This window comes from Nerophis ophidion, linkage group LG15 (genome assembly GCF_033978795.1).
Source record: "Nerophis ophidion isolate RoL-2023_Sa linkage group LG15, RoL_Noph_v1.0, whole genome shotgun sequence".
In the NCBI taxonomy this organism is placed as follows: domain Eukaryota; kingdom Metazoa; phylum Chordata; class Actinopteri; order Syngnathiformes; family Syngnathidae; genus Nerophis; species Nerophis ophidion.
Window position 1 is genome coordinate 30,552,477 of NC_084625.1, and position 23,977 is coordinate 30,576,453.

A 23,977-nucleotide genomic window follows, 5' to 3' on the forward strand; every position below is an offset into this window, starting at 1 on the left:
GGATATAAATTTAATTAAGAGGTCTTCAAGGAAACTAAATGACCTCAAATATAGCTACAAATGAGGCATGATGATGCAATATGTACATATAGCTAGCCTAAATAGCAAGTTAGCATCGATTAGCTGGCAGTCATGCAAGGACCAAATATGTCTGATTAGCACTCCACACAAGTCAATAACATCAACAAAACTCACCTTTGTGCATACACGCACAACGTTAAAAGTTTGGTGGACAAAATGAGACAGAAAAAGAAGTGGCATAAAACACGTCCTAGAAAGTCGGAGAAAGTTGTACATGTATACAAACTACGGTGAGTTCAAGGACCGCCAAAATTAGTAGGACAAAACGACGCTCGCCAAATACTCGAATCAGTGAAGCATGTTTAATACAAACAGTGTGCTTTATAAAAATTAGGGAGGTTTGTGTCATGTTTGTCCTCCTGCAGAAACCTTATTAAAACACAAAATGTATTATTTCCCTCTTATTTTTTACCATTTTTCATACATTTTTGAAAAAGCTCCAGAGAGCCACTAGGGCGGCGTTAAGAGCCGCGGGTTGCCGACCCCCGGCCTAGTGGCAGCGACACCCGGAGAACTTGGGTGTGTTTGTTACAAGCTGATCTGTTATGATCTGCCTCCTGGATCATATATGGTTTTGGGTTTTGAGTCTTTTGTGTGTATTGTTTATGGTTTGACTCTTCCGATTCTGAGTTTGTGCACTTCCTTGTTTATCTTGTCTCCATGGTTTCTCATTTGTTCCACCTGCTATGGTTTTTGACGCACACCTGTTGGCAATTGTTTACGTTAGTATTTAAGACTGCATTCTACCTCAGTTCGTTCTTGGCCTTTGGTTTGCTACTTGCAACAGTCACGTTTGTTTCTTCCTATGTCTTGTTCCGCGCTCAGTTTTATCTTAGCTTCCTGTGCACTCGGCACGTTTGTTTTTGGACTTTGTCACAGTGCTAGCTATTAGCATTAGCTTTTCGTGCGCGCCGGCACGCCTTTACTTTGCTGTTTGTACAAGTGTTTTTTAATTTTTTTGTATACTAAATCACGTCTTACCTGCTATCTTGCCTGTCTGGTACCACTGCATCTTGAGGTGAAACCTACGCGCATCAAAACGCGTTCCAAATGTGACATGATCATCCTTTCCACCAAATTCACCATGCAGAAAAACTCAAATCCACTTTGTTTGCAAATGATCATATTTTTATTTGTCCTTGTGGTCTTCATGTACGGTCCTCACTCGGCGGGGTCACTTAAGAAGCATGAACACACAATAAACACACAACTCGCACCAGAGCCTGAGCATCTTCACCTGGGGTTTCTTTTAAGTCTTATTTTTGGTGGGACAGGGCGGGGGGTCTGGGCTAAGCTTCCAAGAAGTTTAGCTCAAGTGAAGCAAAGTTTTTTGTTTTTTTCCCCTCTTGCGCTTTAGTGACACGGATATCTGCACATAAAAATTATATATTTATATTTATAATCATATATTTATAGATTTGTCATTCTATCTCAACAATTCATTGTTTGTACCGTGGTTAGCAAAACCGGACAGACTGTCGGTAGGAATGCCTTGTTTGGACATTGATTTTACACACACGCACACAAACACGCGCACACACACACACACACACACACACACACACACACACACACACACACACACACACACACACACACACACACACACGCAACATTGGCATACGCACACTATTACACACATGCATGCATAAATACGCTCACCCGAGTTAATGTGTCTACGCACAGACCACGCATTCTGTCCCCTACATGCACACAAACTCACATACTGTTTGCTCAGTGAGGCTGCACATCTACGGAACCACAATCCCTGGCCTGATGGGGACATGAAAACAGCAGAGTGAGACATCCAGCCAGTGTCTGTAAACCGTGACAGAATGTCCAAAGTTTGGCCTACTGGTCCTGCTGTCACGTCATGTACAATATTGGTTCCCGGGGACATGAGGGTTCCCCCCACTAAAAAGAACAAGACAGACCTACCCGAACACAAACTGTGCTTGTGTTCTTTTTAGGCAGTGAAAAAGCACTTTTTTGATGCCTCAGCCTTGATCAACTCCACGTTTGTGCATTTCCACCACCATATTCAACACAAATACTGCAGGGTTTCTTCTTCTATACACGGCTGGGGATTCTATATCCATCTTGGGATGTCGGTCTACCTTTTTGGGGTCTCTTATTTTACATATTTTTGTCAGTCCTAAAAGCGAATCACGAATGAAAAAGAAAACAACAGCAACAAAAGAATGACTTGAAAAATCTAGAAAAGTAGAAAAAAAAAAGATGATGACATTCCTTTAAAAATAATCCACAGGCTTTTGGAGGCAAAAAAAAAAAAAGGTGCAGGATATTGAAGCAGTGCTACGTTCAGGTCAAATAGGAAAGAGCAACTTCTCCGCTTCCAGTCTTTCTGACCTCCTCGAGAGGCAAGCCATCCTCTCTTCCTCTCCGCAAAAGGTCACGTCTCCTGCCGCGAATAAAAGCTCTTACTCATCCCGTCATCCCCGACTCGCCCCCTGTTATTTAGACATTTCCCGCCGCCTTATCGCCTGCTTTCTTCCTCTATTTGCCCACCCACAGCCTCCTTGGCCCACCACACACACCTTAGCACTCAGAAGATAAAGTCAGCGGTGGTTTGAAAAACCAAACAAAACAAAGAAAACACGTTGGCATGCGCATGCAATGTTTGTCACTTGACCTGACTTTGTTATTCTGCCTCGGCTCTTAAAGAGGCTTCTTGTCAAGGACTACTTTGCAAACTTGATGTGCTTTGAAAATAAATCCCCCCCCTCACTCTGAGATACCTGTGACCCCTTTATCATTATCCTGGCAGTCAAACTAGACCCACGAGTCAGGCGAGGCTGGGTAGTGGCTGGTCTCGTAGTTCAGTTCGCTGTAGGGCCGGGATGCGGAGTAGAAGTCTACATAGTTGCCGGTTGACTTGAGGCCCAGATGCATGCGCAAATCCTCCCGAGGGTCCCGGGGTGGCCCGGCGGTGCTGGGAGGCTGCTGGGGTTGGGCCTGAGGTTGGGCCTGCGCCTGGACCTGCGGCTGGGTGGGCAGGGGCGGCGGCGGTGGCCCCTGGTCTTCGTAGTAGGCCTCGTCGAAGCTCCGGCTCTGGCTGTGAGGGGGAGGCTGCGGAGGCAGAGGCTGGGGGAAGGAGGGTGGGGGAGGGTAGTGGTCGTAGTCTTTTAGCACGGCGGTCGACGGGCTGTCCTGCTGGGGCTGAGGGGCCACGGTGCAGGGCTGAACTGGGGCCTGCAGGGGATGCGAGTGTGGGTGGAGTGGGGGGGTGCAGTGAAGGGAGGGATGGAGGGAGGGTGATGGGAGAGAAGGCTTTCAGGCTGTATTGATAGCAACTAAAATAATAAAAGGGGCCGCCTCATGCTGCATACACATATACATGCACATCACTGCACTAGTATGTCATTGGTGGTGATTTTATTGTCCCCGCCCCTCCTGTGTAAGTGCAGTTGAACCAACCCACCCACCCCAAAATAAAAAATATATACAATAAAAAAAATAAAAAAAATCAGGCTTCGCTACACGTCTTAAAAATCAAGCTTGGAGTAGTCTCCAGCTAACTTAATACCATATTTTTCGGAGTATAAGTCGCTCCGGAGTATAAGTCGCACCCGCCGAAAATGCATAATAAAGAAGGAAAAAAAACATGTATATTAGAATAGAATAGAATAGAATAGAATAGAATAGAATAGAGTTTTATTGTCATTATTGCAGTGAGCAGATCCCCTAAGGTGCATATACAATATGGTAATATAAATAGTAAAAAAAGATAGAAATAAGAGATGTATCTATATATATATGTATATATATCCGCACATGCATATATGCATACATATGAATATATATACACACCGACATACAACATTATTGCACATTATAGTCCGGAAAAAAATTAAAATTAAAAGACATGACACATGAGGACATGATGGACATATTGTGCTCACTCAGTGCCTGTTTAATGCTACTATGGCTCTTGGGTAAACGCTGTTTTTTAGTCTATTTGTGCCAGCTTTTAGTATAAATCGCATTTTTGGGGGAAATTTATTTGATAAAACCCAACACCAAGAATAGACATTTGCAAGGCAATTTATAATAAATAAACAATAGTGAACAACAGGCTGAATAAGTGTACGTTATATGACGCATAAATAACCAACTGAGAAGGTGCCTGGTATGTTAACATAACATATTATGGTAAGAGTCATTCAAATAACTATAACATATAAAACATGCGTTTACGTTTACCGAAAAAATCTGTCACTCCTAATTGCTAAACCGATGAAATCTTATACGTCTAGTCTCTTAGTGAATGAGCTAAATAATATTATTTGATATTTTATGGTAATGTGTTAACAATTTCACACATAAGTCGCTCCCGAGTATAAGTCGCACCCCTGGCCAAACTATGAAAAAAACTGCGACTTATAGTCCGAAAAATACGGTACATATGTTTTGGCTTTGCCCATCCCTGTTCAGTTATTGGACTGAAATGTTTAATATTTGGTCTTTGGCAAAAAGTTCAAAACGAATGCTCCTGGCAGAATATTTGGGGTGGCCCCTCTGCCATCTTCTATTAGCAAATCCAAAAAGAATTTGGTAGCATTTACTACTTTGTTGGCTTGAAGACTCATTGTGCTAAATGGGAAGGCCTGCCTGCCACACCCGCTGGAACAGAGATATTATTTATCTCCTTCAATTGGATAAAATTAGGCGGACATTAAACGGTTGTTCGGGTTCGGGAAGTATTGGGTGGTTCCTGAAAATATGTAAAGGTGACTTATCTCAAATGTCACCCCAATTGAAAAGTAATTGTAAGGAAGATAATTGATGAGCCTTTTGTCTGCCTTTGTGTATTGCTGCACTGTATTGGGGACATTGTGTGCTGCAGTTGTCTGTGGCTCATTGTCATTATTTGCATGGACTATTCTGACTTGTATTGTGTGTTTTGTTTTTCTTTATATATTTTCAGTAATTGTTTAAGGGCTATTTTTTTTTTTGCCATGTTGTATTTTTTTCTGGACTGTATTTATAAAAATTCAAGAAACAAATGTTTAAAAAGAAAAATATGGCTTGTAGCTCGGCCAACTATTCGACATGGTTTGATGGTTTTATTTACCGCTAACTTTGCATGCTGCTGTTAAAAAGTGAGTGTAATATTAGCACTTCATGCTACTGGTGCTAACAACTGAGGATTCCTGTCTCACTCATTTGTCCCACTGGTTTAAAACGTAACTTAGATATTGGGTTTCACTGTGTAAAAGCGCTTTGAGTCACTAGAGAAAAGTGCTATATAAATATAATTCACTTCACTTCACTCCTTAAAGGGGAACTGCATTTTTTTTTAGAGTTTTGCCTATCATTTACGACTATTAAGAAAGACAAGCACACATATTTTTTTCTTTTTTTATGCATACCAACCGGTAAATAAATGCGATAAAAAGTCTGCTAAACAATACAGTCAGTGGGAGTCACTCTATTCTGCCTACAAAGCCCTAAAAAACATCCAAACACCTACATTAAAGTTTTGTATACATTATATAAGTATACTGTATATAAAATGTAGTAACAGGCACATTCATAATAACATTTGATATGTAAATATTTCACCACTCAAATACAGCTGAGATAGGCTCCAGCCACCCCACGTTACCAGGAAAGGGACAAGCGGTAGAAAAAGGATGGATGGATGGATGTTTTTCAAATTTTAAGCATACAGTGACACAATACTTTCAAAAACGCATCACAATGTTCGCCTTTTCCTTTGACAACAACACTGATTATTAATCACTGCAGACATCATCAGAGCCAACAACCGTAATAAAACATCACTTAAAGTTAAAGTTAAAGTACCACTGATAGTCACACACAAACTAGGTGTGGTGAAATGTGTCCTCTGCATTTGAACCATCCCCTTGTTCAACCCCTGGGAGGTGAGGGGAGCAGTGAGCAGCAGCGGTCACCGCGCCTGGGAATCATTTTGGTGATTTAACCTCCAATTCCAACCCTTGATGCTGAGTGCCAAGCAGGGAGGTGACGTGTCCCATTTTTATAGTCTTTGGTATGACTCAGCCTGGGTTTGAAGTCACAACCTACCCATCTCAGGGTGGACACTCTGACCACAAGGCCACTGAGCAGTGACACTGACAATGTACAATGTCTGCTGTCATTAGGATGCAGACAGATGGGATGTTATATTTTCATTTAGATGAAGAAAGAGGCAGCACGGTGTGACTGGGGTTAGTGCATGTGCCTCACAATACGAAGGTCCTGAGCAGTCCTGGGTTCAATCCCGGTCTCGGAATTTTTCTGTGTGGAAGTTGCATGTTCTCCCCGTGACTGCGTGGGTTCCCTCCGGGTAGTCCGGCTTCCTCCCACCTCCGAAGACGTGCACCTGGGGATAGGTTGATTGGCAACACTAAATTGTCCCTAGTGTGTGAATCTGAGTGTGCATGTTGTCTGTCTATCTGTGTTGGCCCTGTGATGAGGTGACGGCTTGTCCAGGGTGTACCCCGCCTTCCGCCCGAATGCAGCTGCGATTGGCTCCAGTATCCCCCACGACCCCAAAAGGGACAAGCGGTATAAAAATGGATGGATGGATGGATGGCAAACAGAAAAGGGGGGTGTCTTTCTCACCATTGCCAAGTCTAAAATTGATGCCAAGGTAGACCAACTTGTCGGATTATGTCTTCAACCTTCTATTATCAAGGTGAGGGTGATGATTTATGGTCTAGAATAAACTTTTACGAGCTCCGAGTTTAAAAAAGCAGCTCATCAGCTGAGGTCGTTCTATAGCAGCAGCGGTGGCGCTACATATAGTTTGTCTGCGTTAGCGTTTATAATAACAATATCACTAATACTTGGTTAATATTCAAGTGACAACATTTAAATGGAGTAAAGTTGGCGGGTTTTTGATGGTTATTTAGAGGGCTCTATGTGTGATAAAGAGAACCTCCCACAGGCTCCATTGTAAGCGCACATTTATTTACAAGCTACAATGCAATTAACAATAATGATTGTGAATGATAGGCAACATTTTTAAAAAAGTGCAGTTCTCCTTCAATTTGACGTTGTTGTTTGTGTTGTATGGCATTGTTGCACAAGTGTAGAATTAAAGTGCCACACACTCTGTCGGACACAGGCGTGGACAAACAGCTCATTTGCATTAAAGCTACAGACACAAAAAAGGGTCTCGTTCCCAAATGGGCTTACTAGAAGCATTTTTAAAATTTCTAATGTCCAGCATCTAGACTGCAAGTTGGGCATTACACTTCTGAGACTTGAAAATGCTGAAAAATAATATAAGAAGCTGCCGTATTTACAATACATGTGTACACAACTCCAGAGACTACCATGCTATTTGAACTTATAATGGCAACTGCATGCACAAGTGAAAACATGCCAGCAAATGCTAGGATATGATATATTTGCATATCGTATATAAAGGAAGCAAGCAAACATGCATTTGAGTAGCGCTGTCTCACCTGGTTTGGCTTGATATCATCACTGGCGGTCAGGTAAGAGTTTCGGAACAACGTCGATGTTCCACAGGATACTTGAGTGGGAAAGACAGCACCACGTTAGATTTGTGAAGGTGTAGAAGTATTATGTAAAGTGAAGAGTGGCTTGTACTAAAACAGACAGATTTAGGACTAATACACAAAATGGTGAAAAGGAGTGATAAACACGTCAACATAATGAAAACACATACACACGCACTCTTGTATTTGTTACCTTCTTGCGACCTCTGAATAATGCCTACCTCTTTAGGACCACCCTTTCTAGATAAATAAAGATGTGTATTTACAAAATTAATAGCGTATACATACTGTGCAAATATAAAAAAGTTTGTTAAGTTAAGGTAAGTTAGAGTACCAATGATTGTCAAACACACTAGGTGTGGTGAAATGTGTCCTCTGCATTTGACCCATCCCCTTGTTCACCCCCTGGGAAGTGAGGGGAGCAGTGGGCAGCAGCGGTGCCGCGCCCGGGAATCATTTATGGTGATTTAACCCCCAATTCCAACTCTTAATGCTGAGTGGCAAGCAGGGTTGGCAAAGGGTCCCATTTTTTTATAGTCTTTGGTATGACTCGTCCGGGGTTTGAACTCCCAACCGACCGATCTCAGGGCGGACACTCTAATCACTAGGCCACTGTTGTGAAATATTAGTTGTAATTACTCAAAAAAAGGTCACCATTTCAGTTTTATGACAAATGTCACCATTTTGCATTAAAAAGTAATTATTTTACATAAAGTAATAATTTACGAGAACATATTGCAATATTACAGAAACAGAAAGAATATGAGAAATTGTTACCAAATTTATAAGAAAGAAGTCAACACATTGTGAGAAAAAGGCAGCTTTTAGTAAATGTTTGTTTTTTTTGTAATTGGTTTTTAATCTTCATTATTTACTTCAAGTTATTACAGTATGTCTCTATACACATATTATTTTTTTTTTGTATTCATTTTGGCCAAACGGGGCGCATTTTCAATTCCTTCCACACACTTGTTATTCATTCGTACAACAATGCATTTGGCCACTGTTTTCAATGGAGAAGTCTGATCTACAAGATTTGCAGGCAGCATACCCCTTCGAGCTGTCCTGGATGAACTGAAATTCTTGTTTCCAATCATTTTGGAACTAGCAAGTGTACTTCTTCTTACTCGTAGTCTCCGTTCATCTGCTTCGTCTCCTTCTTGTTGTGTGTGCAGTTGTGCACTCTCCAAAAGCCGTAGATGTTATAACGTGACTGGGCTGGCATGCTGTTTATATGGAGGAAAAGCGGACGTGACGACGGGTTGTCCTCACTCAGGTCCGCGATATTGTTGTACGGGTGGAAATTGGGAGAAAAATGGGAGAATGGTTGTCCCGGGAGATTTTTGTGAGAGGCACTGCAATTGGGGAGGGTTGGCAAGTATATTGGTATTACATATGTTGGCCAGAGGGGGAGCACTTCGATTTTTTACACACGCTTGTTATTTCATATGTTGACCAGAGGAGGAGCACTTTTAAAACCGACACACAATCAATTTGAAAAATCCCTCCTTTTTGGGACCACCTTAGTTTTGATAGATGTCACCACCAAGGGTGCAAATGAGACATTCTCTATTAGATGCAATGGTTTTCCGTATTGGGACCATGATTTATATACTAACTTGTTCACACCTCCTCATATGGAAGCTACTTTTCCTTCTTGATGTCTTAAGAAGGGTAGAAATACAACACACACACGCATGTGCGCGCACACACACACACACGCGCGCGCACACACACACACACATACACACACACACACACACACACACACACACACACACACACACACACACATACACACGCACACACCTGGCATGCCATCTTTCCGGGAAGTGTGCTCGCCTTTGTTGCTATGGAAACCAGCGTTGGTTGCCGTGGAATCGTAGTCCATCTTACGTTCCTTTAGACTCATCATCTCTCTTGGAGAAGCAGGGGCGCTTGCTGCACACACACACACACACACACACACACATATATAAAATAATGATAACAGCGAGAGCCTTCACACCCCTGCATGGTCATATTTGTGCATGCACAAGCATTTTCACGATGCTTAGTCATTAATCACCATTTAGCAAGTCAGCATATATGGGTCACCTATAAAAAAAATAAGCACAGAAACTAATATTGCACTGATTTGTACATATTTGTAACTATTATTAGAGAAGTTAACCACTGTATGATAAAACTAAAATACAGCGAAGCGTCTTGCTCGATTTAGTTCATGCCCGTGAAATACAATGCAGGTAAATTAATCAATAGAGGCAGTCATTAGAAAAAATACAAGACAGTTTAATTGTAAAAAAATAATCAACTACATATTGTTTCATTATATAAACACACATCTTAATAAATATAATGAATATAAAAATAATTAAAATATATATCACATAATGACATTTTAAATAAAACAATATATAGTTATGATATTTCACAATTAAACTAATTAGTTGATAATTTCATAAATTATTTCACTGTTTTTATTTGGATTTATTTGTGTCACAAAATCTGATCATACCCCTTGTCATCATCATTAAAGTTCATCCTATAGTTCTCAAATGGGGGTACGCGTACCCCTGGGGGTACTTGAAGGTATGCCAAGGGGTACGTGAGATTTTTTTAAATTTATCTAAAAATAGCAACAATTTAAAAATCCCTTATAAGTGTGACCTGTATGGCTGTTGACCAAGTATGCGTTGCATTCACTTGTTTGTGAAAAGCCGTAGATATTATGTGATTGTGCCGACACGCAAAGGCAGTGCCTTTAAGGTTTATTGGCGGTCTGTACTTCTCCCTACGTCCGTGTACACAGCGGGATTTAAAAAAGTCATACATTTTACTTTTTGAAACCAATAGTTTTGAAACAGATACCGATAATTTCCGATATTACATTTTAAAGCATTCATCTCTAGTCTCCACCAGTTGTAATGTTACTTTTTCATCCCAACACAAGCTCAAACACACACAACTACAGCAGAAACAACTGTTTGACTCCCTCAGTGTTCCCCCTCACCTTCAACTCTCTCATGCGCGCTGAGCGCACACACACACACACACACACACACACACACGCACACACACACACACACACACACACACACACACACACACACACACACACACACACACGCGCGCGCACACACGCACGGCGTGTCCCTATGTAATCCCTTTACAGCATATTCAAAGTGCTTACTCAGCCCCTCTTATCTTGACACTTGGGATTGCCAGAATGCTGCCTACCTATGAGCATCAACCCCCTCAAGTCTGCTTAACTAAAAATTCCTACAACTAGACTCCACATACATGTAAAGTATTAAAGTGCTGCCGATAAACCTAAACTAAGTGGATGTCCTAAAAAAAAAAATACTCCTCCCTGGCAGGTAACAGCAGTGCTGTACATAAAATGTATGCATTCCCTGTAATCTCTCTGCACTATACGAGGGAACATTCCCCTCATTTCTGTGCGACGCACTACAAAAAAAGAGAACAAAACAGCTTTTGTTCTCTTCAGCGTCTCTCCTATATCACGTTGACAGCAGCAAGGCAAAAACTACCCAAACACAATAAAGGTTGTTGTATTTTTTTTGCCACCCAATGAAGTGTCTTGGAAGCTGCCGTTATCTATTTGAATACTAAAGGACCGCCTATTACAAGCCTGTGTTTGACATTTCCAAGCAAAAGAGACATCCATCTTCTTTTTATCTGTTTCCTGGCTTTTAACTAGAAGCCGTAGAGTATTCACACAAAAAATGCTTTTGTAGAAACACAAAGAGGCTCTAACTTGTTAAAAAAAAAATACAGTTAATGATATACTAAGATCAAGAGGGTACTTTAAGATGTATTTTCCAAATGTAATAATGTGGAGCCTCCAAATGTTAGGCTGGTTAACTTCCAGTTTAATAAATGCAATTTAGTTGCACCATGTTAAAAAACTAAAAAAACGTGGTAAAGAACCACACTTGCGCCTAACAATTCAACATATTCCTATGATAATATTTGTTCTGGCGTCAAACTGTAACATAAAACTAATTCCAAGTTATGGTTTTTAGTTACAGTATATAATAAATGGAGCTGTCAAAATAACAAGTTAACTCTTCTTGAGGCGGCGTAGCTACTTGAGGGTTCCAGGTTCGATCCCCGCTTCCACCATCCTAGTAAATGTGTCTAATAACATCTGAATCGCTCCCACTGCAATCGCCTTTTTTTTTACTGTTTTTTTTTCTAGTCCTTCACTTTAAATTTCCTCTTCCACGAATCTTTCATCCTCGCTCAAATTAATGGGTAAAGTGTCTTGGGCAAGACACTTTACCCACCGGCTCCCTGTGCCACCCACACTGGTTTAATTGTAACTTAGATATGTAAAGCGCTTGGAGTCACAAGAGAAAAGCGCTATATAAATATAATTCACTTAACATATTTTACTTGTGCAAGTTTCAAGACAATATACACCCCAACGGAATTTGACTAAAACTGTTAGCAAGTTTTGAACAATTCAATGATGTGCAAGTAAAACCTTTAAAAATGTTCCTGAACAACATTGCATTTGTGTCCAAATATCAGGGTTGGTTTTTCGAAGGTGATTTAAATAACGCAAGTTATCTATTCATCCTCCGCTGATAAGACCTAACCTCGATCCTGACCTCATGGTAAACTACCGTCTCTCCTTCCCTTTATTTAGAAAATCCTCAAAAGAATTGTTGCACAGCAGCTAAATGAACACTTAGCGTCTAACAATATCTGTGAACCTTTTCATTCCGGTTTCAGGGCAAATCACTCGACTGAGACAGCCCTCGCAAAAATGACTAATGATCTATTGCTAACGATGGATTCGGATGCGTCATCTGTGTTGCTGCTCCTCGATCTTAGCGCTGCTTTCGATACCGTCAATCATAATACATTATTAGAGCGTATCAAAACACGTATTGGTATGTCAGACTTAGCCATGTCTTGGTTTAACTCCTATCTTACTGACAGGATGCAGTGCGTCTCCCATAACAATGTGACCTCGGACTATGGTAAGGTAACGTGTGGAGTTCCCCAGGGTTCGGTTCTTGGCCCTGCACTCTGAATATTTACATGCTGCTGCTAGGTGACATCATACGCAAATACGGTGTTAGCTTTCAGTTATGCTGATGACACCCAACTCTACATGCCCCTAAAGCTGACCAACACGCCGGATTGAAGTCAGCTGGAGGCGTGTCTTAAAATTAAACAATGGATGCCCACTAACTTTTTGCAACTCAACGTCAAGAAAACTTAATTGCTGATTATCGGTCCTGCTAGACACCGACACCTAGGTCCGGTGGCCATGGATGAAGTGCTGGCTGTCCAGAGTTGGGACCCGGGGGTGGACTGCTCGCCTGTGCATCAGTTGAGGACATCTCTGTGCTGCTGACCTGTCTCCGCTCGGGATGGTCTCCCGCTGGCCCCACTATGGACTGGACTCTCATTATTATGTTAGATCCACTATGCACTGGACTGTCACTATTATGTTATAGCCACTATGGACTGGACTTTCACTATATTATGTTAGACCCACTCAACGTCCATTGGATCGGGTCTCCCTGGGGGGGAGAGGGGGGCGGGGGCACCCACATTTGCGGTCCTCTCCAAGGTTTCCCCATAGTCATTCTCATCGACGTCCCACTGGGTTGTGAGTTTTTCCTTGACTTGATGTGGGCACTGATCCGCGGATGTCGTTGTGGCTTGTGCAGCCCTTTGAGACACTGGTGATTTAGAGCTATATAAACATACATTGATTGATTGACGTTAGTAATCACCTGTGTTTAATCCATATTGAAAAATGTGATTAATCCGATTAAAAAAATATTCGTTGGACAGCACTCATTTGAACATATTTGTAACTGTTAATAGGACTTAACCACTGTATAATACAACTAAAATAGAGTAAAATTATCAGTACTTTCCAAGATTTAATTCATGTTAATTGAAAAAATGCAGCTGGAATTATAAATAAGAGTCAGTGACTAAAAAACCAATGAACATTTAATTGAAAATAAATCGAAAATATAATAATTACATATTTTTTCAGGATATAAACTAAACCTAATAAATACAATGAATATAAACATTATTAATATGACATGAAATATGAATAGAATCATGACATTTTTAATTTGGAAAATACAGTTATTTCACAATTAGAATAATAAGATGATATCTGTTCATTACACTTTAACCCTTGTCATCCCCAGTAGTAATCATTTAGATCACAGTTGTTAAACTCATTAAATGTGGCCTGTCACTTCATTTCTTGTCGCCCACCATACCATGTAACGTAGCTCTCTATGCCATTTAATGTAGTCCACCACATCATTAAACTTGGCCTGCAAAAGTCTTGAAATTATTAGCTAAATGTGTTTGTTCTTTAAATTTTGACAGATATATGTATTGCATGCAATTGCATAGGTTCTTCACTTTAATATTATCTTCCAAGCTATAATACTACTTCTTTTGGTAATAAAATTTAAATACTCAAATATCTGTTTACCGAGCAAGCTATCCATCGATCTGAGAGTAAAGCATATCCATCCATCCATCCATTTCCTACCGCTTATTCCCTTTCGGGGTCGCGGGGGGCGCTGGTGCCTATCTCAGCTACAATCGGGCGGAAGGCAGGGTACAGCCTGGACAAGTCGCCACCTCATCGCAGGGCCAACACAGATAGACAGACAACATTCAGACTCACATTCACACACTAGGGACCATTTAGTGTTGCCAATCAACCTATCGGTTGCCCATGCAAATTGTGTAACAATTCTATTATAGGTTTATAACTATGTATATTCAATGTTACAAGTCCTCTGGCTTCCACCCACCTCCAAAGACATGCACCTGGGGATAGGTTGATTGTAAATTTGGGGAGGGACATGGATAAGCATTCTTGCTTTTTTCCCCTATCCCTTTTCGGTCTGGTGCCGCTGCATCCGCCCATCCATTTCCTACCGCTTATTCCCTTTGGGGTCGCCGGGGCCGCTGGTGCCTATCTCAGCTACAATCGGGCAGAAGGCGGGGTACACCCTGGACAAGTCTCCACCTCATCACAGGGCCAACACATATAGACAGACAACATTCACACTCACATTCACACACTAGGGCCAATCGCTGCATGTCTGTCATATTACAAAGAGTGATGAAATGTTGCTATATGTGTCTGTCTGGCGGAATAAATACATTTATTGCTGCCAATGGTGCATTAACAAAGTATTGAGCAAACGCTGTGAATACTTATGTACATGGGATTTTTTGTTTTTTCACAGGATTTCCCACAATATTTACTAAAATCAGTTTTGTTTAACTTGTGAGGTGTACTTCCCCCCCAGAAATCTGTTCTTGTGTCCCAAATGTTACCACTTAGTGGCCATTTGACTTTGGAGGTTCCCACTCTGCATCTTTTGACAGCCCTGAGGTAGATTCCGTTCAGGTGGCTGCTGTAACGTGACACCCACAGAGACGCTTGCCATCACCTTTGGTTACCATGGCAATCGAGCTTGGAGACTTGTTCTATCAGCTCCCAACACAGCAGGACACCCCCCATGGGAGCCAGGATGGATGCAAAAGGTCTGCTTCTCCCTCTGTCTTCCTGCCATCGTCGCCGCCTGCAACCTCCCCTGCAACTCCCCTGCTCCTCCTTGCCACCATTACCCCCTCTTCTTTGATGCCTTTCATACGGGGCCAAATCACGAAGCATATGCAAGGAGGAGGATTGTGAGTGTGTGTGTGTGAGTGTGTGTGTGTGTGCGTGTGTGTGTGGAGTGTGTGATCAGACAAAGAGGTGAGAAGAAAGAGTATGAAATAGGTGAATGTGAGGAGGCGGATGAGCAGAAACGCCAAGGTGTGCGAAAAGGAAGAGAGAGTGAAAAGATGGCGACGTAACACCCCCACCAATACATAAATGTCACAAAACTCTTCATTTTCAATGTCACCGTCCTCGTCCTCATCCCTGCATTAACCACCCTTTAATCCCTAATTCTTCCTCGCCCCCTGATCATCATCCCTCTCGTTCCCGTCTCCACGCACACATACATGCATGGATGCACACATGCTGGGTCCTTGAAGACCCCCTAAGCTGAGAGAAAGGAAAAGTACTTTTCCGCCTCATCAGCCTGCTAAGCCCGACGGTGGCGAAAAAGCAGCTATCGGCCTCCAAATGGACGGATGCTAACAGCTAATGCACACTTTGCAAAACATGAAGGCCACGGGGCTGCAAGCTAAAGGCTAACCGTAATCATGCTTGACAGCGAAAATGTCTGTGGGTGGCGAGCGCCAATGCTAATAGCTGTTTAGTCCAGATGTCAACACCGCTAAATGTTGATGCTTCATTATCTACATTTTCAAACTCCAAAGCAATCTAGAGGCCTGTTTAACCTTGATTTGATTACATCTCTTATGGTTTTGTTCTCATACAGGATGCACAAAACACTATGCCATACAAAACACTACAACAATAAATAATAGTTGAAAAAGTAGGTGGATCCTGATTCCATATTGATCTGATATCGGTCAGATACCAGAAAAAAACAAGGATGTATCGGATGATATTGGCTTGCATCTAATATAATGCCATCAGATGATTACCGTATTTCCCTTACTTTTTTCCTATGCTTTGAACTTTGCAGCTTTTAAAACAGTCTGGCTAATTTATGGGTTTTTCTTTGCTACCATAATGTTTGATATTCGACAAATAGTTTTCATAAAAACAGACAGAGACGCTGAAAAGGTGTTTTGTTTGTGCTATGGCACCATCTTTTGAACAAGTTTTTTCACTGCAGGTGCTGCAGATTTAATGTCTACAGTATTTCCTTCGGTTTAATGCCCTGAACCGGAAGTACAAGTGCTGTTCCGTCTACAAGTCGTTATTAGTGTTTTTACTCGTATAGTTTCATTCATCACTCCAAGGAACGTTTGTAAACTTTACAATACAACTAAACGGTCCATACCTACTAAACCGTCACGTTTGATAGTGTTTGTATGCATATTTGTACGTGCTAATGTAATGTAATCAGGATATTGTCATTATCATTATTATCATCATCATTATCAATCTTTATTGCAGATCTTAAGATCCATTAAACATATAAAAAACATAATACAAAACATTAAAAACAAAACAAAACACTAAAACATTAAAAAACAAAACAATAAAAAGAAACATAAAGTCCAAATGTCAGTTTCTAACATACAAACACGTGTGCCAATGGTGCCACAGTCCAGATGAGTATCTAACAGAACTACAGCCAGGGTTCGTTAACACAGTGATTATGTCATTTTCAGACTTGGATGCCCTACACATAAACTTATACATAAGGTTGCGTAGCAACGCCGAGAAAGTGGGCACCCCAACACTAACAAACATCTGGCTTGCACTGGCGCTTCTTGGAATTTCCAGGATTCCATTAGCTAATATGCTAACATGTTTACAAGTGTATGAGTTAATATTATTAACTTACAATTGCTTTCATTTTGTTTTGTTTCAGTTTCACAAACTCCTCCAAAAATTAATCAAGATGTCAATGTGGAGTTATTGAGTTTGTTTAGCTGACTGGAGATATAGCTTCCGCAGTTGGCAGGTCCATGACGATGACCTCCATTTTGTTTGATCAGATGTTTTACTGCCTTGTTACAGACACCGTTTCGAAACAATTAAAGTATGTAAATAAACATTTCCAAATCTTTCTTTTTAAACAACTAATTTCAAAATGTATACATCTGCGGCTAATAGTGTGGTGTGGCTAAAATAATAAAAACATTTTCTTCTAAAATTTAGTGGGTGCAAATGATATACTTGTGCGTTGTATAGTCCAACCAGATTTGTTTAAAATTTGGATTAATTATGATTAGAGCTGTTTGCAATATTTATAAAGATGCCTAAAGGGCGCTAACTTTCCAATATATTTTAAGCATTATATCCCGCCCTCTTATGGCATCTTTAGGACTTAAAGACCTAAGTACCTACACATGTAACACTTGCACGTGCCTTCTCTTTGTGTTGTTAGCTAATGATAGCGATTTGGATAGCTAGTGTTATCAGTCATAGAATGTATATTTTATCATAAAAACAACATGAGTGCCAATTGTTTGTTGCTTCTCTTGGACTGTTTTTGTATGTGTGCATGAAATTCCCATGCATTTTTGACTGCCATTAACACCACCCATTTTATTCAGGCCGTAAACATTTTTTATTACGTAAACTTAACCAACTGTTAACTGGTAGCCCACGAGTTCAGTTCAAGAAACTTAAGAGACTGACATGTTTTCAGTGAATTCCTAAAAACAGATCAAGTCTTTGATTATCTTTTTTGCAGAAGGTCTTTAAAAATAGCAGAGCGCTCATGTATCCCTGTCATAATAAATAAACCGCAATCAAATGTCTACTGAAAGGACACTAGTTTTCTGGAATATACGAAATAAGAATCATAGTCAATGAAGAAGTCTGGCCCCCAGATCCTTAGCTTTTTGGAAATGTGGCCCCCAAAACAATGTCGTTGAATATCCCTGCTTTAGAGGATACATACTTTGATTTCACGCCATCCTCTCAGATTTTAAGCGTTCTAATCTAAGATAACCTAAACAATCCACTTGTGATCAATGAATTACCCTGAGAATACAATGACCTACATGGATGAAAACAATCACGATGAGAGCTTATGTGCTGTTACAAACACACACAATTTGAACATGACCAAAATGAAAGTGATCTTTGCACACGGAAACATCTGAACCAAGGATGATCCCAATGTATCGCCTGGTGAAGACCAAAAAGAAACTCCCTCTCTTCTAAAAACGTCTTATGCCTAACCTTGGATTCAACTTTTAAAGTTGCTGATTCAGGCACTGAGGCTAAAGAAACTTCAAAAAGGAGCACCGAGAAGACCTCGGAAGGAAATTGTGAATAATTGTCGGTGACACAACTTTGTCGACTTGTCTAGGTGAAAATGGCACCTACATTTTATTGGTTTTAAGTATTCTAACAGTTCAAAAAAGAATGTAGTGAGTGGATGTGAACTCTGCAAGGACTCCACGATCTTAGCAAGCAATGTGAGCTATTACTACTTAAGTTGAGTTCCAGTTAAATATCAAACCTCAAAAACCTCAAGTTAAAGTGAATCCCACTGATTAAAAATAGTCTTGGAATGTTCCTAAATGACTCAATCATTATTAGTGCTTCTACTCACCCGAGCGGTTGTTTGGGGATGTCCTGATAGGGGAGACGGACGGAGTTCGAGACGATGAGTAAGGTCTCTGTCTGTCTCTCTCTATTGTTGACGCAGACCCCACAAAGTGATACTGTGAGTAGCCATCCTGAAATAAAAGCACACAAGAGGTTAAGATTCATGACCAGTACAATGAATAATATATACAATGAAACTGAAAAATCATCACACTAGACTCAATGTATTTTTACTGAGCTTTTGTTGTGTACTGCGTATAACTAAAATATAGTAAATCCTACAATTGAATACCAATTTAAAACAATTACTAAACATAATGACAATAAATAATATATTTTAAAAGGAAATGTTTAATGAATACTGTTTTGGATGTGAGGTGTACAATATTTTCAATTAAATGTCAACATTTTCGGTGGTAAGATGCTAATTCATACTTATTTTACTACTTATTACATATTTTCGCAGTGCACAACGTGGTGCCAGTGATCTGGATCGCCTCCAAAATCTAATCACTTGTTCCTTATCCCATTTCCTGAAAGTCTCATCAAAATCCGCCCATAACTTTAATTTCTATGTTGCTAACTTACAGTCAAACAAACCCCAGCAAATAAATAACTTCCTAGGAGAGGTAATAATAACTCAATAATTGCGCTGGCAGAGGCCTCTCTTCATTGTGTTTTAACAACAGTTGGGACGTTCCAGCTGATGTTGAGTCAGAAGAACAAACAGATAGAAGAAATGGACAAAAATAAAGTATATTGAACTGCAAGTTTAGCTTGTAAGCCATTACGCTCTCTACAAAGACCAAAGTTACTTCCATCCACCGTCACTGCCAAATGAGTTATCACCGACGTTCCAAGCTGATAGCAGCAGCATTGTAGCAACGTTGGCCTTGTTTTTTACTGGAGTCGCTTGCAAAATTTGGGAGTTGCAGTTGTGGTTTTTTGGGCTTGTTTTCGAATGTGTGGTTGCCTTTTTGGGTTTGATATTCTATCTCCACAATAAAGCAAAACATGACTGCGCCAGTAACTAGTCCGTCACACACGCAGATGACACATGTGCAACTCCTATACTGACAGAGAAAACAAGTGATGAGAAAGAGTGATGATTAGCGGCAGGAAGCAGCGGCTTCACTTTGAGCTCCTCCCAGATGGCAGAGCTTCTCACCCTATCGCTAAGGGAGAGCCCCACCACCCGGCGGAGGAAACTCATTTCGGGCGCTGGTACCCGTGATCTTGTCCTTTCGGTCATAACCCAAATCTCCTGACCATAGGTGAGGATGGGAACGTAGATCGACCGGCAAATTGAGAACTTTGTCTTCCTGCTCAGCTCCTTCTTCACCACAACGGATCAATACTGGATCCGCATTACTGAAGACGCCACACCGATCTGCCTGTCGATCTCACGATCCACTCTTCCCTCACTTGTGAACAAGACGCCGAGGTACTTGAACTCCTCCACATGGGGCCAGATCTCTTCCCCAACCCAAAAATTGCATTCCACCCTTTTCCGGGCGAGAACCATGGACTTGGAGATGGAGGTGCAGATACTCATTCTAGTCGCTTCCCACTCAGTTGCGAACCGATCCAGTGAGAGCTGAACATCTTGGCCAGATGAAGCTATCAGGACCACAACATCTGCAAAAAGCAGAGACCTAATCCTACAGCCACCAAATCGGATCCCCTCAACACCCCTCAACTGCGCCTATAAATTATGTCCATAAAAGTTATGAAAAGTATCGGTGACAAAGGGCAGTCTTGGCGGAGTCCAACTCTCACTGGAAACGGGTCCGACTTACTACCGGCAATGCCGGCCAAGCTCTGATACTGATAATACAGGGAGCGGACCGCCACAGTCAGATCCCATACCCCATACTTTCTGAGCACTCCCCACAGGACTTCCCGGGGGACACGGTTGAATGCCTTCTCCAAGTACACAAAGCACATGTAGACTGGATGGGCAAACTCCCATGCACCCTCAAGGACCTTGCCGAGAGTACAGAGCTGGTCGACAGTTCCACGACAAGGACGAAAACCACACTGATCCTCCTGAATCCGAGGTTCGACTATCCGGCGTAGCCTCCTCTCCAGGACACCTGAATAGACCTTACCGGGAAGGCTGAGGAGTGTGATCCCTTGATAGTTGGGACACACCCTCAGGTTCCCCTTCTTAAAGAGAAGAACCACCACCCCGGTCTGCCATTCCAGAGGTACCACCCCCGATGTCCATGCGATGTTGCAAAAGCATAATGTTTAATTTTTTTTTTTTTAACAAATTGTGTTTATTTTATTAAAAGTACACTGAGTAAAGTACATTTTCGGGACTTATGCAGATCCCAAATACACAAGCAGGAGCCAACAGATAAAAAAATTAGTTTTGGATAATAAGTCAAAACTAAATGTCAGGTAATCTGTCTCCTATAGTGCCATTTTGGGGTACTTATACACACACACACACACACACACACGCACACACACACACACACACACACACACACACACACACACACACACACACACACACACACACACACACACACTCACACACACACACACACACACACACGCACACACACACACACACACACACACACACACACACACACACACACACACACACACACACACACACCATAACAACGCAGTATGTTGAAGCAGAGTATGTCGGACTATAGTAGCCGTAATGTTCCGACAATCGATCAAGCGGTGCGACTTCGTAGCTTACCAAAGTTGTATTAAAACAATCTGACAGATTTTTCAGCGCCTTGTGTAATGTTTTAGATAAACAATGAAACATCAAAGTTTTGGGCTTGCTTGCTAACCTGTACTTGCTATTGTTATTAATTGAACAAGTGTCAGCCTGCAGTCCACACATATCGTTTATGTGTGACTGCCATCTACTGATCACATTCATCATTACAAATTGTACCAAAAAAAACTGCTTTGCGGTCGGTAACCTCAACCAGAATTAACCCGTATATTGTTTATTGTTTATTGAGGATCCCCATTAGCCGACACACAAACGCCAGGGCTAGTCTTCCTGGGGTCCTTTTCAAAAGTTCAAAGTAAAAACTAATAATACACAAATCCAGTTACAAAACATACACAAATCCGATTACAAATAAAAGAAAGGAAAAAGGAAAAGAAAAAGAAAATTCTCAAAATAATAAAACAAAATAACAGTACACTGATCCAGTTACAGAACATAGGCAAATCCAGTTACAATAAAAAAAAGGAAAAAGGGAAAGAGAAAAAAAAAAGTTCTCAAACTGATAACACGAAAGATGAACTCTTACGCCTAAAAAGTTACTTCACATGTTTCTTTTGTAAGTTAAAGTGTTAAGGTGCATTGTCGATCTTTGAGAAAATGAAATGATTTTAAGTGTGCTTATGGTCCAAAAAAAAGCTAATTTTAATCAATTTTCAATTGCATACAAAGTAGGGCTGGGTGATATATCGATATACTCGATATATATCGCGGGTTTGTCTCCGTGTGATATGGAAAATGACTATATGGTGAAATTGGAGTATATATTCTCATGCAGTTGCTTTTATCAGCTGGCATTACACTACAGGCTTTTTTCACTCTTTCTTGTCTCTCCTTCTGACAGACAAGCGCACCTTCTTACATACGTCACATACTGTCACGTCATACGCCCTCGCATGAGGTAGCAGCATGGGTAACATTAGCTGTGATGCTAGCAGAGTGGTGCGGGTGGTGATACGAGAGAGAGAAGGTGCCAATTTGGTAATATAGGAAGGAAGAATTCATTCCTAAGAAAAACAGCATGGGGTCCAGAGACTGGTGGTTTGGCTTCAAGCGGGAATATGCTGCCAAAGCATTGTTACAAAAAGTAGCATCTACTGCTAATTTGTTGCATCATTTGAAAAGTCCCCCGCTAGAGAATGAAGAGTGCTTGAAACTGCACATCAACATCTCCGTTCGGTGCCACACCCACAAAATGCAGAAGCAACCATTTTCAGATCGTATGAAAAAAATAGTCAACAACACAATTAAATAACGTCCGTAGTAACCTACCACATAGCAAATGACACACACTATTTGATTTCCTGTTACGCAGCTCATTTTTTATATGAATATCTTGTGACATCATGCACAAAAGTGCACTTTATCTGTTTTAAAGTATTGTAGTGGCATTTTGTACAAAAAAAAAAAGCACTTTAATTTAGTGTTGTTTTGATATGTCATCTTAGCGACATCATGCTCAAAAGTGCACTCATAGCTTGTTTAGGGATGGCGTGGCAAAGTTGGTAGAGTGGCTGTGCCAGCAATCTGAGGGTTACTGGTTCAATCCCCACCTTCTACCATCCTAGTCACGTCCGTTGTGTCCTTGGGCAAGGCACTTCACCCTTGCTCCTGATGGGTCCTGGTGAGCATGGCAGCCGTGAATGTGTGTGTGAATGGATGAATGTGGAAATACTGTCAAAGCGCTTTACCATTTAAAATGTCACTGACAATCTTGCACTTTCTGTTTTGGAAATGACATGAATGTTTGTGCCACTGCTTAATAACTGTTTAATAAGAGAAGGGAATTATAATTTAAGAGGAGAACTACTTTTTAAGATCCAATATTGTAGAACAACGCAGAAACGAATGAGTATAACAATAGCAAGGGTTAAAATATGGAACTGTTTAAAGGATGAAATAAAACACAGCACCAACATAAACCAGTTTAAAAAGCTTTTTAAATCATTTATCATTAGTAAATATAAGAAAGAAGAGCAAACATTGTTTTAGAAAGACAATAATATATAATATGTATATAAATACAATTTATGATTTCATAATTATACATATAGGTTATATTAAAATGTATATATTACCACTTTATATGGAATTTAAATGAATTGTGTATATATAATATATATATGTATATATATGTGTGTGTATATATATATATATAAGTGTACAAATGTATATGTTTGATTTAAATGTTAAACTGTGTATATGAGACGTGTGCTACATATATGTTGCTTATATATTGTTTAAAAAAAAAAGTAATATAAGTGAAGCATGTTTTAGATTTTATATATTTTGAACCTTGTTCTTGTTGTGATGGGGTAGGTTTATATAAGCGTTGCTTCAACCTACACCCTTTCGGCTCAATCATTGCACAAATGAGTGTTTTTTTTTTTTTTTTTTCTTTTCTTGTTGTTGTTCTTTGTT

At 40.6% G+C, this 23,977-nt stretch overlaps 1 protein-coding gene across 7 annotated transcripts in view; it reads right to left on the reverse strand.

The window, feature by feature from the left end:
• Window positions 1–1,118: 1,118 nt before the first annotated feature.
• The window catches only part of ctnnd2a (catenin (cadherin-associated protein), delta 2a), a 747,299-nt gene continuing 724,440 nt past the window's right edge, over window positions 1,119–23,977 (reverse strand). For 2 of the 7 annotated variants that reach the window (XM_061921999.1, XM_061921997.1), the window contains exons 22-25: window positions 18,794–18,920; window positions 9,408–9,539; window positions 7,542–7,612; window positions 1,120–3,294 (exon numbers count right to left, since the gene is read on the reverse strand). In XM_061921999.1, coding sequence (XP_061777983.1) covers window positions 2,875–3,294; window positions 7,542–7,612; window positions 9,408–9,539; window positions 18,794–18,920 — 750 coding nt within the window. In that variant the 3' untranslated portion in view covers window positions 1,120–2,874. Of the gene's footprint in view, window positions 3,295–7,541; window positions 7,613–9,407; window positions 9,540–18,793; window positions 18,921–23,977 lie in introns of all 7 variants that reach the window. The other 5 variants (XM_061922002.1, XM_061921998.1, XM_061922000.1 and 2 more) reach the window with 5 other exon arrangements.